Here is a 13,771-nt window from a genome sequence, read left to right as displayed (position 1 = left end):
CTGAATCTCAAAAAAAAACCTACTATGTCAAGCTACCATATCCCATTTCATAAACGATGGTACCTGTAATTTTAGTAAGATATCCTTCAGGGGGACAAAAATCTCTCTTTAGCAAATCAAATGAGTCTTCTTTGAGGCAAACTGGTTTAGGTGAGTGAATGTTCTTTCAATCTAGTTAGGATTGTTCTTTCCACAATAGAGAGAAGAAGAGAACCATGGAAATTTTCCAAACTTCTGCATGATTTATTGCATTATTTTTCTGAAATTTGTTGCTTGCTCAGTATCATACTGTTGGTCACACTGTTTGTAAGGTGACTGGGAAAGAAGGAATATATTCTTTACATTTGCGGTTTAATTTATTTTTCCTCATTTCCTGATTAAAATAGCTGAGGGATGCTAAGTTCTGTGTAAACTGACTATGCAATGCAAATGGGAGAGGATTTTATTTTTATTAGTAGTAATCGTGCCTGCATCTCCAAAAAAATGTATTAGAAAACAAAAACCTAGGTATGCCCAATTTAAAATAAGCTATTGTCTGAAAGCATGGAGATTGGTAGGTTTCAGACTGTGAAGGCAAGTTACAGAAGTCATTACTCCACTGGTAGAGTATACAGGCAGAAAACAGAGCGTAAAAACGTTCAACAAATACATGTGAATGGCCAAACCATAACGGGTCATATTATGTGAAACTGGGATGTTTTAAGGTAGAACCTTAATGTTCTAGATCGCCTGCCGGAGAGAAACCTGAACCCTTCAGTAGCAGGCTCTTGTATGAACAGATAGACACCAGCACATGGGCTACATGGCTCATGAGATAATTCAGAATTAGGACTGTCACTTTTCAATGAGTGAAAGGCCTTTGCTTGTCAACCTTTCTCATTCCCTTACGTCAGTTCTAACGGCAGAAACGTCTGTGAGCACCTTCCTGAGAGGGCGAGGGAGCCCATGAGACCTGGATCTCAAGTTTATGCACAAACGCTGGCTGTGTGCAGAATCACACCCCTCACATATAAAATGTGCACAGTGATTCAGCGTCCGACTTCAGCTCAGGTCATGAGCTCACGGTGCGTGAGTTTGAGCCCCGTGTCGGGCTCTGTGCTGACATGGCATTTCAGAGCCTAGAGCCTGCTTCGGATTCCGTGTCTCCCTCTCTGCTCCTCCCTCACCTACGCTCTGTCTGTCTCTCAATAAATAAATAAATAAATAAATAAATAAATAAATAAATAAATAGACATTAAAAAATTTTTTATATGTGCACAGTGATTCTCTACATGAATCGGTACCCTCATCTGCGGTCAATGTGTCTGTAGGTGGCTTTCTACCTTTAAACTGGAATACTACGTGACCATCTAGTTTCTCAAAAATCTGAATCAGAGGCTAGACATCCAAGTTGGAAAATAATCATGTCACCTATAGAGGAGAAAAACATGGCACCTCCAAGGGGGCGCCTTCTGAGTGTGCCCTGTTTTGTGAGACCGGTGACCTACCTTGTCTGCTGTATTCGTCTGCTTCTCTGTGAACCAAATCCTTTACTCTGTTTCCGTAAAGCAGCCGTGAGGAATCATGATCAAAAGCTTTCAAGGTTTCACTGGAACTGTACGACTTCTGCGTGGGGACCCTACACTCCTCATTGTCTGCTGAGGAATTTGTATAACGCCGTTCTTTTTCTCGTCTGCTCTTGGTCAGCGAGCAGTAAGGCCTACGTTCTTTCACATCCATACTTCATTCCTTCTGGGTGCACATCAGTCCTGGTCGGCACAGATTACACTCATGGGTCAAGTTGCATTGGCCTCTCTGCAAAGATAAAAGGTTTGCATAACGTCAGCGTAACGTTCGTCTAAAAACTGACCACCCTATGGGGCACCTGGGTGGCTCAGTCCATCAAGCGTCCAACTGAGGTTCAGGTCAGGATCTCATGGTTCATGGGTTCGAGACCTGCATCGGGCTCCGTGCTGACAGCTCAGAGCCTGGAGCCTGCTTTGGATTCTGTGTCTCCCTCTCTCTCTCTGCCCCTCCCCCGCTCGCACTCTGCACTCTGTCTCTCTCTCTCTCAAAAATTAATAAACATTAAAAAAAGCTATTAAAATCTGACCACCCTATATCCTTCTCAATGTGGAGAATGGTGGAAAGAAATACTATTGCCTATCTAGAAAACTTGCTTTCAACAACAACGATGAAAATTTGTGAAATCACTGTAAAATGTCCCGTAGTACCAGGAAGTGAGGCATACTTTCTATTACTGAGTGTTATGGAGGCTTGTTCAAGCTACTATAACTGATTTTTCACGTTAATAATAAAAAAAAATTAAGCTCAAGATCAAATTTCACTACAGAAGCGAGCTAAAGGTTGGCCCCAATATGCCTGTTAAATTTTCCACAATGGGACAATTTTCTCTCACAGCATTTTTGCCATTCACAAATAAATTCTCTTTCTTCTTCTAACAAAAATGTATACTATTTTTACTTCTTTGATTTTTTTTTTAAGAGCAGAAGCAAATTGGGAGCTTTTTGGACGTGAAATTTTGTCAAATACATTGAGCATTTTTTAAATTTCTGCAAAGACGTTTTCTTCGGCGGACACAATTTTCACGTTTCGAGGACCTAAACGGCTTCAACTATGGAAAAAACTGATCCTTGTCCCTTACTCTTCTCCTAAAAATGTATTTTCCTCTCTAGAACGTGGGTTGAATCCATGCTATCCTGATTTAGAGGCGATTCAAGTGGCTAACTTGAGGTGGTAGGTTTTTGCAAGGGCCAGTAGCAAGAGTTAAATCAGAACGAACAAGGTCACGTGTGTTTCTTTGCTGAGCTACTGTCTCTTTCCTGATTTGGCTGAACTGACAGGGGTAAAAGTGACTGGGCCTGAGGAGGGATGGCTTCCCAGGTCTAACGTGCATTTTATTTTTTTTAACTTATTTTAAAGTGTATTTTTTTATGTAAGCGTTCTCTACACCCAACGCGGGGCTCAAACTCACGACCCCAAGATCAGGAGTGGCATCCTCCACAGACTGAGCCGGCCAGGTGCCCCTAATCTGCATTTTAAGGGGTCCTCCTTTGTCTTTACTCTTTCTCACTTGGTCTTTGTCTTACATCTGAAGGTCCCCAAAGGCCTCCAGTGGTGGCTCCCACTCCCCTCCAACTTTCCTCAACTCACTTTTTATTGGAGTGATTCCAGAATCAGCTTGAAACAAATGATGTCTGGTGGCCCCAGATCTTCTCTTCGGTACCACATCCCTAGGACCGTGATTTCTATTTAGATTTTTTTTTTTTCCCATGGAGAATCCCTCTCCCAAGGAATCCTTCCCTCTCTCTTGGTCCTTGGCTATCGTTATCCACATCACATCTCTCTTTAATGTGCTTTCAACATGGTGTCTTGGGGCTGACTCCCGATTCTCCCACGTTGGCTCCGCTTACCTCTAGGCTATCAACAAGTCTCTTCTGTCTGAGCAACATTAGGACTCCTCTACCTTTCACTTTCTGATTTCTGCCTTCCATCCAGCAGTAAGAATAGTAGTGAAATTCTGAGCTGGCCTGGTCACAGAGTTCCAGAGCCTATGCTTGGAAACTCTGGGGGGTTCCTCCTGCTACCTCTTTTTTGTTTGTTTGTTTGTTTGTTTGTTTTATTAAAAAAAGTTTTTTTACATTTATTTATTTTTAAGAAACAGAGAGAGACAGTGCACAAGTGGGGGAGGGGCAGAGAGAGAGGGAGACACAGAATCCATAGCAGGCTCCAGGCTCTGAGCTGTCAGCACAGAGCCCGACGCGGGGCTCAAACTCACAAACCGCGAGATCATGACCCGAGCCAAAGTTGGACACTTAACCGACTGAGCCACCCAGGCGCCCTGTTTTTTTTTTTTTAACGTTTTTTTATTTTGGGAGAGAGCAAGAGAGACAGAGAGAGAGCAGGGGAGGGGCAGAGAGAAAGGGAGTGAGACAGAATCCCAAGCAGGTTCTGCGCTCTCAGCTCAGAGCCTGATGCGTGCTTAAACCCTGAGATCACGACCTGAACAGAGATCAACGGCCAGATACTTAACCGACTGAGCCACCCAGGTGCCCCCCCTGCTACCTCTTTGACCAAACTGTATCTTCTCCCATCTACACTGCCTGTGAAGTGTTACTTCACATGGGTTTCCACACTTCCCTGCTACTGAATCAAGTGGGGCTGTTAAAAGAAGTCGCTAATATTTCCCTCGGCTGTTGAAATATATCTTGACTTCTCTACCTTTTTTCTGATTTTCCATGAATCTCATTAAATAAAGAAAACTAATGTTTTTCACTGATCCCTTCTGATTCATTACCCCATTATTCTCTTCACAAATTCTTCCAATAGCTCTTAATAGAAATTGGATTTCTCTTATTGTAGCTCTTCTATGAGTTTAAGACAATAAATAATTTCAAGATGTGATAACAGGGCATATTTTTGTATAACATGGTTAAAACAACATACCAATTCACTCTCTTTAGTCCAGGGAAAACAAATATTTACTTTAGGTAAATATTTATTGAATTATTATTTTGTATTTAGGCTCTCTTTTATGTGCTGAGGACACGCCATTAAATAAAATGATGTCATTGCCCTCATAGAACATACTTCTACTGAGGGGAAGCAGGTACATTCTTTCCAATAGAACAAATACAGAAGTCTGAGTTCGAGGAAAATCTTGTTTCTAAAGTGGTCTAGATCTCTTTGGAGGAAAAGCCGTATCAACTCTCATAACTAAATGACCACCAAAAAACTTCTAATTGACCAAATAAATATCATAATGCAAGCATTTTTAGCAACAGAACTTTGGGATTTGAAATTATTATGAAAGTTTCAGTTCTTGCCGTGAGTTGACATCGATTTTAAGATAAGTGCTGCTAAGGCACTGAGCCTGGATGGCTCAGTCAGTTGAGTGTCCGACTCTTGATTTAGGCTCAGATCATGATCCCAGGGTCATGGGATCGAGCCCTGTGTTGGGCTCCATACTGAGCGTGAAGCCTGCTTAAGATTCTCTCTGTCTCCCTCTGCCCCCCTCCCCTACTCACACTCTCTCTCCAAACTAAAAAATAAAAATAAATTAATTGAAATAAGTGTTGCCATATACACACATATGTTTGCATTTCTACACTTTAAAAATGAACTGATTAAAGCAAGGGTAAATTCCCCCCCCACCCCCTCGCTGCAATTTTGCTTCAGTTAGTTAGACCAGGCATTGGTAAACTCTAGTACACCAGTCAAATCTGACCTATCATCCGTTTTTGTAAATAAAACTTTATGGGAACGCAGCACATGTATTTGTTTATGTCTTGTCCTTGGCTGCGTTCTTGCTGCAAAGACAGAGTTGAATGGTTGTAACAGAGACTTTAGTGAAGTGAATTGTGTCTCCCAAAAAGATATATTGAGGTCTTAACACCTAGTACCTGGGACTGTGACCTTTTCTGGACGTATGGTCTCTGGAGTTGCAATCAAGTTAAGATGAGGTTATGTTGGATTAGGATGGGTCCTAAATCTAGTGATTGGTGACTTCATAAGAGACGGGACAGGGAGATTTGGATCCAGAGACATGGAGACACACAGGAGAGAGGGCCACGTGAGGACAAAGGCAGAGGCTGAGTGACGTAGCTACAAGCTAAGGGTTGCCAGCAAATGGCAGAAGCTGGGGGAGACACATGGAACAGATTCTTCCCAAGAACTTCAGAGAAAGCATGGCACAGCCAGCACCTTAGTTTTCAGACTTGTTGTCTCCAGAACTTCTGGTTCTAAGCCACTGAGTGTGTGTAGTTTGTTACTAATGCAGAGACCTGATGGCCTGCAAAGTTTAAAGTATTTACTCTCCGGCCCTTTACATGCAAAATGATCAAGGTCTGACTTACATCATTCATATTTCCATCCTGTCCTTCACTGTCCCTTTGGAGCTTTGAATGTGAAATGTCTTCTCTTTATTATATAGCCATGATACAAGTTCACAATCTTGCAAATAAGATGATCAATAAGTTCTTTAACGTTGTAATACAAACATATACCATCAATAGTAAAGATGCGTCCACATGGTAAGGTTACCAATATTTAGAAATCAATTACATGTTAATGGACGCCTAATAAAAAGATAATTTTAGGTATTCTTGAGCTTTATAGAACATCTCTAGCACCAAATATCTGACTTTTCTTTATTTGTGAAGCAATTCTGAAGTGCCATGATAAATGAAGATACCGTATTCAAATATACTATCAAAGACAAAGATGTTTGATCCTAGAGATTCCAAACAATAAAAAGGCTTTTGCATTTGTCTTTCCATTTTTGTGCATAGTTCAAACTCTTCAAGGATGCAATCTACACTGTAATGTTTGCAACCACTGATACGCTCGCTTCTGATGGAAGTCAATGAGTTCAATATGACTTCAAAAGGCAGAGTTGTGCATTATCTTCTGCACTCAGCTCCAGATTTGAAGGTTAAAAAATGCAGCTGTTTAAGCAGTGCTAAATTGTTGAAGCACTTTGATGGTGATTGCATAGTCCTACACAGGAAGAGGGTCACTATGTGCATATTCAGCATAAAGCATTTGATGAACAGGATCATGGCTGTAACAGTGGGCAAGGCCTTTGAACAATAAGGAAAACGATTAGAAATAAAGTTGTCCAAAAAGTTCTGACTGAATTTGCTACAGCAAGTATACATCATCAAATTGATTGGGTTCATTTCCTTGAAAAACAACTCCGTTACTAACCATAGCACCTCTCTGGAACACACAGCTGGTCTTAAAGAAATTTCTATTATTTGGTTATTAATTTTTCTCAATTAATTGTTTTCTCAATTTTTTCCTGCAAATATTTGATCGACTAAATGAACGGGCAGGACACCAGATCTGGGGTGATCATATTGTCTATTTCGGATAGTAGTCAAACCTGCTTGAAACTTGGCCAGAGAACTTAACAACATTCTTACATTGTTTCATAACATGTTCCTAATTCCAAAGAAATATTTTTTAATTGTACCTTTAGGAAGCAATCTGATTTTAATTGGACTCAGTATATCTTTAAAACCTTTCAGTCAACGATTACAATTTATCAGGCTTATAACAAACATCCCTAAAATCATCTGTACTTCTAAAATTCTAGGAGCTTATGTGTCTATCCAGCAATTGTAATAAAAACACATATTCAAACACAAAGGATTAGGTAGGCTGTTGGTCAAACTCCACCCATGCTCCCACTGTTCCTTACTTTCTATAAGAATTACGAATTCCTGAACATCGCTTTGAATATCTTCTGCACAGAATGTCTTCCTCAAACTGTCTTTATAATAATTTGAAAAAGCTCACCCACAAGAATAAGCAGACTTCAGAAAAACACTAATTTACTCAAACATATTTTTGATTAAAGATCTAAATTAAGCTATTTGTACATAACACTAGGAAAATTTTACCTTTTATCATTCACAATTCACGTTTTCCCTAATAAGGTAGAATTTATGATTTATTACCAATTATGATAATTAAACAGTAAATACAACTTTGCACGCTGTAAGAATTTCTAAGTGTTTCCTTTATTGAAGAGCTAGATTAATGCCAATTGAACACAAGAGGAAATCAATCGCTATTGTTCATTTTAGAGGAAATCTTGTTTCTGGAGGCAAGTTTACAAATCAGAGAATTAAAATAATTAAGTGCAAAAATAAAATCATATGAAATGATTTTTGTTGTGATGCTAAATTCAAGCATAACTAAAATTTGAGCTTGCCGTTTTAAACCGAAGAATGTAAGTGACTATAGATGTCACGTCTGAGGCGCGAAGTTAAAACACAAACAAAGCTGTGGGAAGAAATACGGGGAAAGACAACAGTGATGCTTGTTGAGAAGATACAGATACAGAAAAAGTATAGTGAATAATGAGCGGCTGAGCAGGTTAAGCCAAGGCAAGTTGCTTTCTTTAAACATGACATTTGATAACGATAATAAATAAGAAGTCAGCTTCTGCTTCTGGCCAAGATAGAGGAACAGGACCTGGATTTACCCTCTTGCCTAAAATAACAACAACAGTAAAACTGACAAAATACACGAAGCAGAGTTTTCAAGACACTGACACAGAGAGAACCTTGAGAAATGGGAAACAAACACGCCGAGTCCTTGATGACCCTTGCTCACTACCTCAAGACTTTCTAGGCTACAGGACAGGAGGAAGAACCCAGGAAGAGCACCGCAGACTTCCTAACCTGAACAGGCAGAGCTGAGAATCCGGTGGATGAGAGAGCTGCATGGTCAAAGAACTCTGGAGGACGGCAAAGGGTGCTTCTTGAGAGTTCAGCAGAGTGCTGGTCAGCACGTGTAGATGAGACTACTGCAGGCCAGAGAAAGAGCAGTTTGGAAGGACTGTGACAGAGCTTCTCAACCTCAACATTATTAACATCTTACATGGAAAAGTTCCTTCTCGTGGAGAAAATCCGACAGTAGGATATTTAGCCGCGCTCGGCCTCTATCCACTAGATACCAGTCGCATTCACATTCGTGACAATAAAAGATACCTTCAGACGTTACCAAATGTCTTGTGGGTGCAAAACTGCCCTTCTAAAGGATCACCAAATTACAGGAAACGGTACCCAGAGCTCACCCAAGGACAAGAGTAGCGTATATTCCCACTAGTCAGATGGGAAGAACCTCGTAATTTACTAGGCAATTTACTTAGGAAGGTCTCACCTCAGTTGTGGGGAATCATTTAGCACTAAACTAGATATGGTACTGGTCCCCTCTGAAAAGTCTTCAAAGCAAGACCAGGGAGATCAAACTGTTTTCAAGTAGCTTAACTATTCCACAACAAAGCTGAAGAACGTTACAGGAGTGCAAAAATGTCTAACACTCAACAAGGTGAAATTCACAACGTCTGGCCTACGATCAAAGATCTCTGGCATGCCAAGAAGCAGGAAAATAATGAGGGGGAAAAAATCGATCAATTGGAACTGACTCAGAGCTGACACAGGTGTTGGAACTAATAGAAAAGGACACGAAAACAGCTATTATAACTGAGTTAAACATGTTCAAAATATTAAAAGGAGACAGGGAGGATATAAAAAGGGGACCCAAATCAAACTTCTCGAGAGGAAACCACCATGTCTGAGATGGAAAATACACCGGATAGGCAGTTTTTCGACACTGCCGAAGAGAAGGTAAAAAGACTTAAAGATATAGTAATAGAAGATATACAAAATGAAGCACAGAGAAAGAGAATAAATAAATAAATATGTCATTAGTGAGATGTAGGATTACTTCAAGTGGCCAATATAGATTTGATTGGAGTCCCTAAAGGGGAAGACAGGGAGAAGTCAACAGAAAAAAAAAAAATTGAAGAAATAATAACTGGAAAATCCTCAAATTTGATAAACGCTATAAATCCACAGATTCCCAGAAGCTCAGCAAACACCAAGCACAAGAAATATAAATAAATTATGCCCAGGCATTTGGTTGTAATTTAAATTATTTTCAAAAAGAAAACAGTGATAAGAGAAAGTCCTGGGGTGCCTGAGTGGCTCAGTTTGGGAAGCGTCTGACTCTTGGTTCAGCTCAGGTTATGATCTCATGGTTCATGGGTTCACATCCTGCTTTGGGCTCTGCACTGCCAGTGTGGAGCCTGTTTGGGATTCTGTCTCTGCCCTTCTCCTGTTAGTGATCTCTTTCTCACTCTCAGAATAAATACATAAACTTAAAAAAAATTAACTTAAGAGCAAGTCTTAAAAGCATATCCAGGAAAAAGGCACATTCCATATAGAGTTCCATGTTGGAAGTAACATAAGCAAGAAGACAGTAGAGTAAGATCTTTAAAATGCCAAGAGGAAAAAAAAAACTGTCATTCTAGAATTCCATAATCAATGAAAATATCTCTCACAAATTAAGGCAAAATAACTACATCTTCTGATGTGTAAAAGTTGACCACCTAGAGGCTCTCATTATAGGAAATGCAAAGGAACCTAAGTGGAAGGAAAAGAACATCAAATAGAAATATGGATCTCCACAAAGGAACCACTAGCACTTGGAAGTGGCAGCTATATGGATAAATGTATGATAGTTTTCTTATTATTTAAATCTCTTTAAAAGATGGCTGGTTGCATAAAAACCGTAACAGTATATTGTGAATTTTATAACGTGTAAATAAAGTATATTGCAACAGCAGCATAAAGGAACAGAGAGGAGATAGTATACTATTGTAAGGTTTTCATACTATATGTGAAGCGTCATCACCTCAGGAGACACAGTGTAAGATGTACACTTTCAACCATAAAGCAACCACTATAATAACAAAACTGAGAATTGTATCTAATAGTCCAACAAAAGAAATAATAGTAAAAGGCGAAAGATTTATATGATCTGAAGAGAAACCAGAGTATCCCAATAAAAGAAATAACAGAATCGTAAAAACTGGAAGCATCAAAACTATTTGACTAATCCAATGAAAGCAGGAGAAGAGGATCAAAGATTACATGGGGCAAAACAAATACAAACAGCAAGTTGGTAGACTTAGGTCTAATTAGGCCAATAATCACATTAAATATAAATGGTCTAGATATCCCACACAAGGCAGAGATTTTCAGATTGGTTTAAAAAAAAAAGTATATGCTGCTACCAAGTAACACACTTAAACATAAAGACACAAACAGGTTAACAGTAAGTGGAAAAAGAGAAACCTAAGCATATCAGCAATCACATTAAATATAAAAATAAATGATCTACACACACCAGTTAAAAGACAAAGATTGTTAGCTTGTATGAAAAAGCAAGGCAAGATCAGTTGGAGGAACATTCACCAGCAATTCAAAAGAATGGGGTGATTTTCATGCATTAGCATAAAATGGTGCACAAGGAATAGTGTTTTGTAATTTTTTGATTCACTCATCATACATGGCAGGCATGGTGAGAGGCACCGAAAACGTAGAGATGAACAAGACACAATCTTTACCCTCTTTCAATCTGAAAAGGGAGAGGCTGGTTAAATAATCACAAAAATAAATATACGATTAAAAGTGTAACAAAAACTGCAAAAAATTACAAGTTGTAAAGACAGAGAATAGAAAGTGGGGTCTAATGGAAACGGAGAGCCCAAAGAAGAGCTCTCTTAAATGACATTTAGGTTGAGATCCACAGGATGAATAGGGTTTAGCCTGGCCACAAGCATGTGTGTCACAGGAAAGGACTTGAGGACATACCAGGCGGGCTGAGAGAACAACCTGCTCAAACAAATGCCTGCAGGCAGAGAACACCTGGATGGACAAGTGTCCACGGGTTGGGGCAAAGTGAGTAAGGAGACTTGAGTCCAGAGGAAACTTGCTGGCCAGGTGCAGAGCTTCATTACATAAGCTAATGGGTCTCACCCAGAGTGTGCCAAACATGATGACCACTGGAGAGTGAAATGGGGCACTGATGTGACCAATCAGATTTACAGTTTGATGTGATCCCTCCACCTGAAGTATGAGAACAGGGAAGAGGGAGATCTGGAGTGGAAGCAGGAAAACCTGTTGGTAGATTGTTACGGAAGTCCAGGCCAGAGAATGCTAGCGTGGACTATGGAAACTGAAGAGGCAGTGAAGATTTAGAGAGGTGGATGGATATGAGAGATCGACGTGGCATCAGCAAGACTTGGGATGGGCTGAAACAAGAGTGAGGAAAAGGGCGGAGCTGAGAATGACTGGCAGGTTGCTGGCTTGAGCAGATGGTGGAGAGGGACACCTCTGAGACACATGGGGAGGGCCATCCCTAAACACTAATTAATGAGTGATACCAATTCATGCTTTTCTTTAGTTTAAACCATGTGGGAAGCAGTAATATTTGCTCTTTGTGGAAACTAGAAAGTACAGATGAGTGCCCGCCCCCCTCCAGAAGGAAAACATTAAAATTACTACTCTCTTGATCTTTTGTGAGTCCACATTTTTGGATTTTTTTTCCATGTGTGTGTGTACATGTACGTGTATGAATATACGTATGTATCACATGTATTTTAATATAGATGATCTCACAACCCATTTCTACTTAACGTTGTGAACATTTTCATTTGACTGAAGATACAGTTATGTCTATTTTAACAATAATAAATAGGAAGGTTGTTTTAAATTTTTAAAAATTTTTTAAAAATTTTTATTCATTTTAGAGAGAGAAAAAGAGAGCACGAGCAGGGGAAGGGAAGAGAGAGAGGGAAACACAGAATCTGAAGCAGGCTCAAGCCTCTGAGCTGTCAGCACAGAGCCTGATGGAGGGCTCGAACTCACGAACCGTGAGATCATGACCTGAGTTGAAGTTGGATGCTTAACCAACTAAGCCACCCAGATGCCCCTAAATCTTTTCTTTTAATGTGTATTTTATTTTTGAGAGAGAGAGAGAGAGAGAGAGAGAGAGAGAGAGAGAGAGAGAGGAGGAGAGGCAGAGAGAGAGAGAGGGAGACACAGAATCTGAAGCAGGCTCCAGGCTCTGAACTGTCATCACAGAGCCCGATGCGGGACTCAAACTCACCTACCGTGATATCATGACCTGAGCCAAAGTTGGATGCTTAACCAACTGAGTCACCCACGTGTCCTGGAAGGCTGCTGTTTTAAAAGTCAAAATTATTCTCCATGCTTTATCATAGATAGCAAATATGCGAACTTAGATAATGAAGCAAATAGGAGTAATATACTAAAATAGCTACTGAGTAAGTGTGAATACTGGGAAATTTCTAATTGGAAAATATATAGAACACTGCCTTAGGCTGTAAGAAAAGTGGCTTAAACCTCATCAAATCATTAAAAATTCTTTTAAAATTATTTATATAGAGAAGGAAACAGAAACTGGAAATGATCAAAAAAGGAAAAAAATATGGATAATGAGGGCTAATTTACCCCATAAGGTAAAGTAAGAATATTATTCTATGATTTAAAAACAACTAAAGCAATTCACTTGTACGGTTTGACATTAAAACATTAAAATTGATTCTGTTTTTCCTGAGAACAATTATGGACAATTGGAATATACCAGTAATATGTATTAATACAGTCATGTAGTTTATGATAACACCTGCACCAGTAATGGCGGCGAAAAGGCCCTAATCTCCATATTTTGAACAGATGGGAAAAGGCACTGGGGTCCAAATACGGCTGCGCTGAATGCAGCTTTCTCACCTCGCAGACTTTTAGGGTGAAGTGTAAATAACATCTCTCAATTTGCCTGTCCGCCTGGATATCCATCATGTCTATTTAAGTATTTTTACGATGTTTTAACCAGAACCCTGAATAGAGAGGCCACCACTGTATTCCTCTGTGCTTCTGCATGAGCCAGGCCTTTGAAACTTTGCCAGCGATCTTATCTTGTTCAAAGGAAAAATCAAGGAAACAGTTAGGTGTCATGTAGACGATACTGTGTTATCCAAATGGCCTCAAATATACACTAGGTTAAAAAAAAAAAAAGAGGTAACTTTGCTATCACCCCATGTATTGTTCTGATTGAACCGGGTCACAGACTAGACTGTCGTTCCATCTTCAAATGAACACGCTCACCTCGGCGGACATGCCGGTCACGGCCAAATACACAGTGACAGCAACAACCTCCATTTACTGAACACTTTTCTAGGCTGGGTATTTTACGCACTGTATTTCTGCTTCTAATCACAGCCTGTCAAGGGTGTGTGATTTACCGGTTTTACTGATGAGGGAATATGAGAAATTAATAACAAAGTCCACGTCAGACAACCAGTGAGTGGTGAGGGTGGGACTCAGATTTTCATAGCCGGCTCTTCCATTTACTTCTTTGAAAGGATGCCAGACTGTAAGACCTGTGCAAC

General features: G+C 39.9%; 1 protein-coding gene across 11 annotated transcripts in view; it reads right to left on the bottom strand.

Annotated features, from left to right (window-relative positions):
* The window catches only part of TENM3 (teneurin transmembrane protein 3), a 1,304,603-nt gene that overhangs the window by 454,171 nt on the left and 836,661 nt on the right, over positions 1 to 13,771 (bottom strand). For all 11 annotated transcript variants that reach the window (XM_045056763.1, XM_045056767.1, XM_023252313.2 and 8 more), the window contains one exon: positions 1,488 to 1,794. In XM_045056763.1, the coding sequence (XP_044912698.1) occupies positions 1,488 to 1,719 (232 nt within the window). In that variant the 5' untranslated portion in view covers positions 1,720 to 1,794. The remainder of the gene's footprint in view (positions 1 to 1,487; positions 1,795 to 13,771) is intronic.

This window comes from Felis catus, chromosome B1, assembly GCF_018350175.1.
Source record: "Felis catus isolate Fca126 chromosome B1, F.catus_Fca126_mat1.0, whole genome shotgun sequence".
Classification (NCBI taxonomy): Eukaryota; Metazoa; Chordata; class Mammalia; order Carnivora; family Felidae; genus Felis; species Felis catus.
The sequence above is the reverse complement of the archived record's forward strand: the minus strand, read 5'-3'. Positions and strand labels throughout refer to the sequence as shown.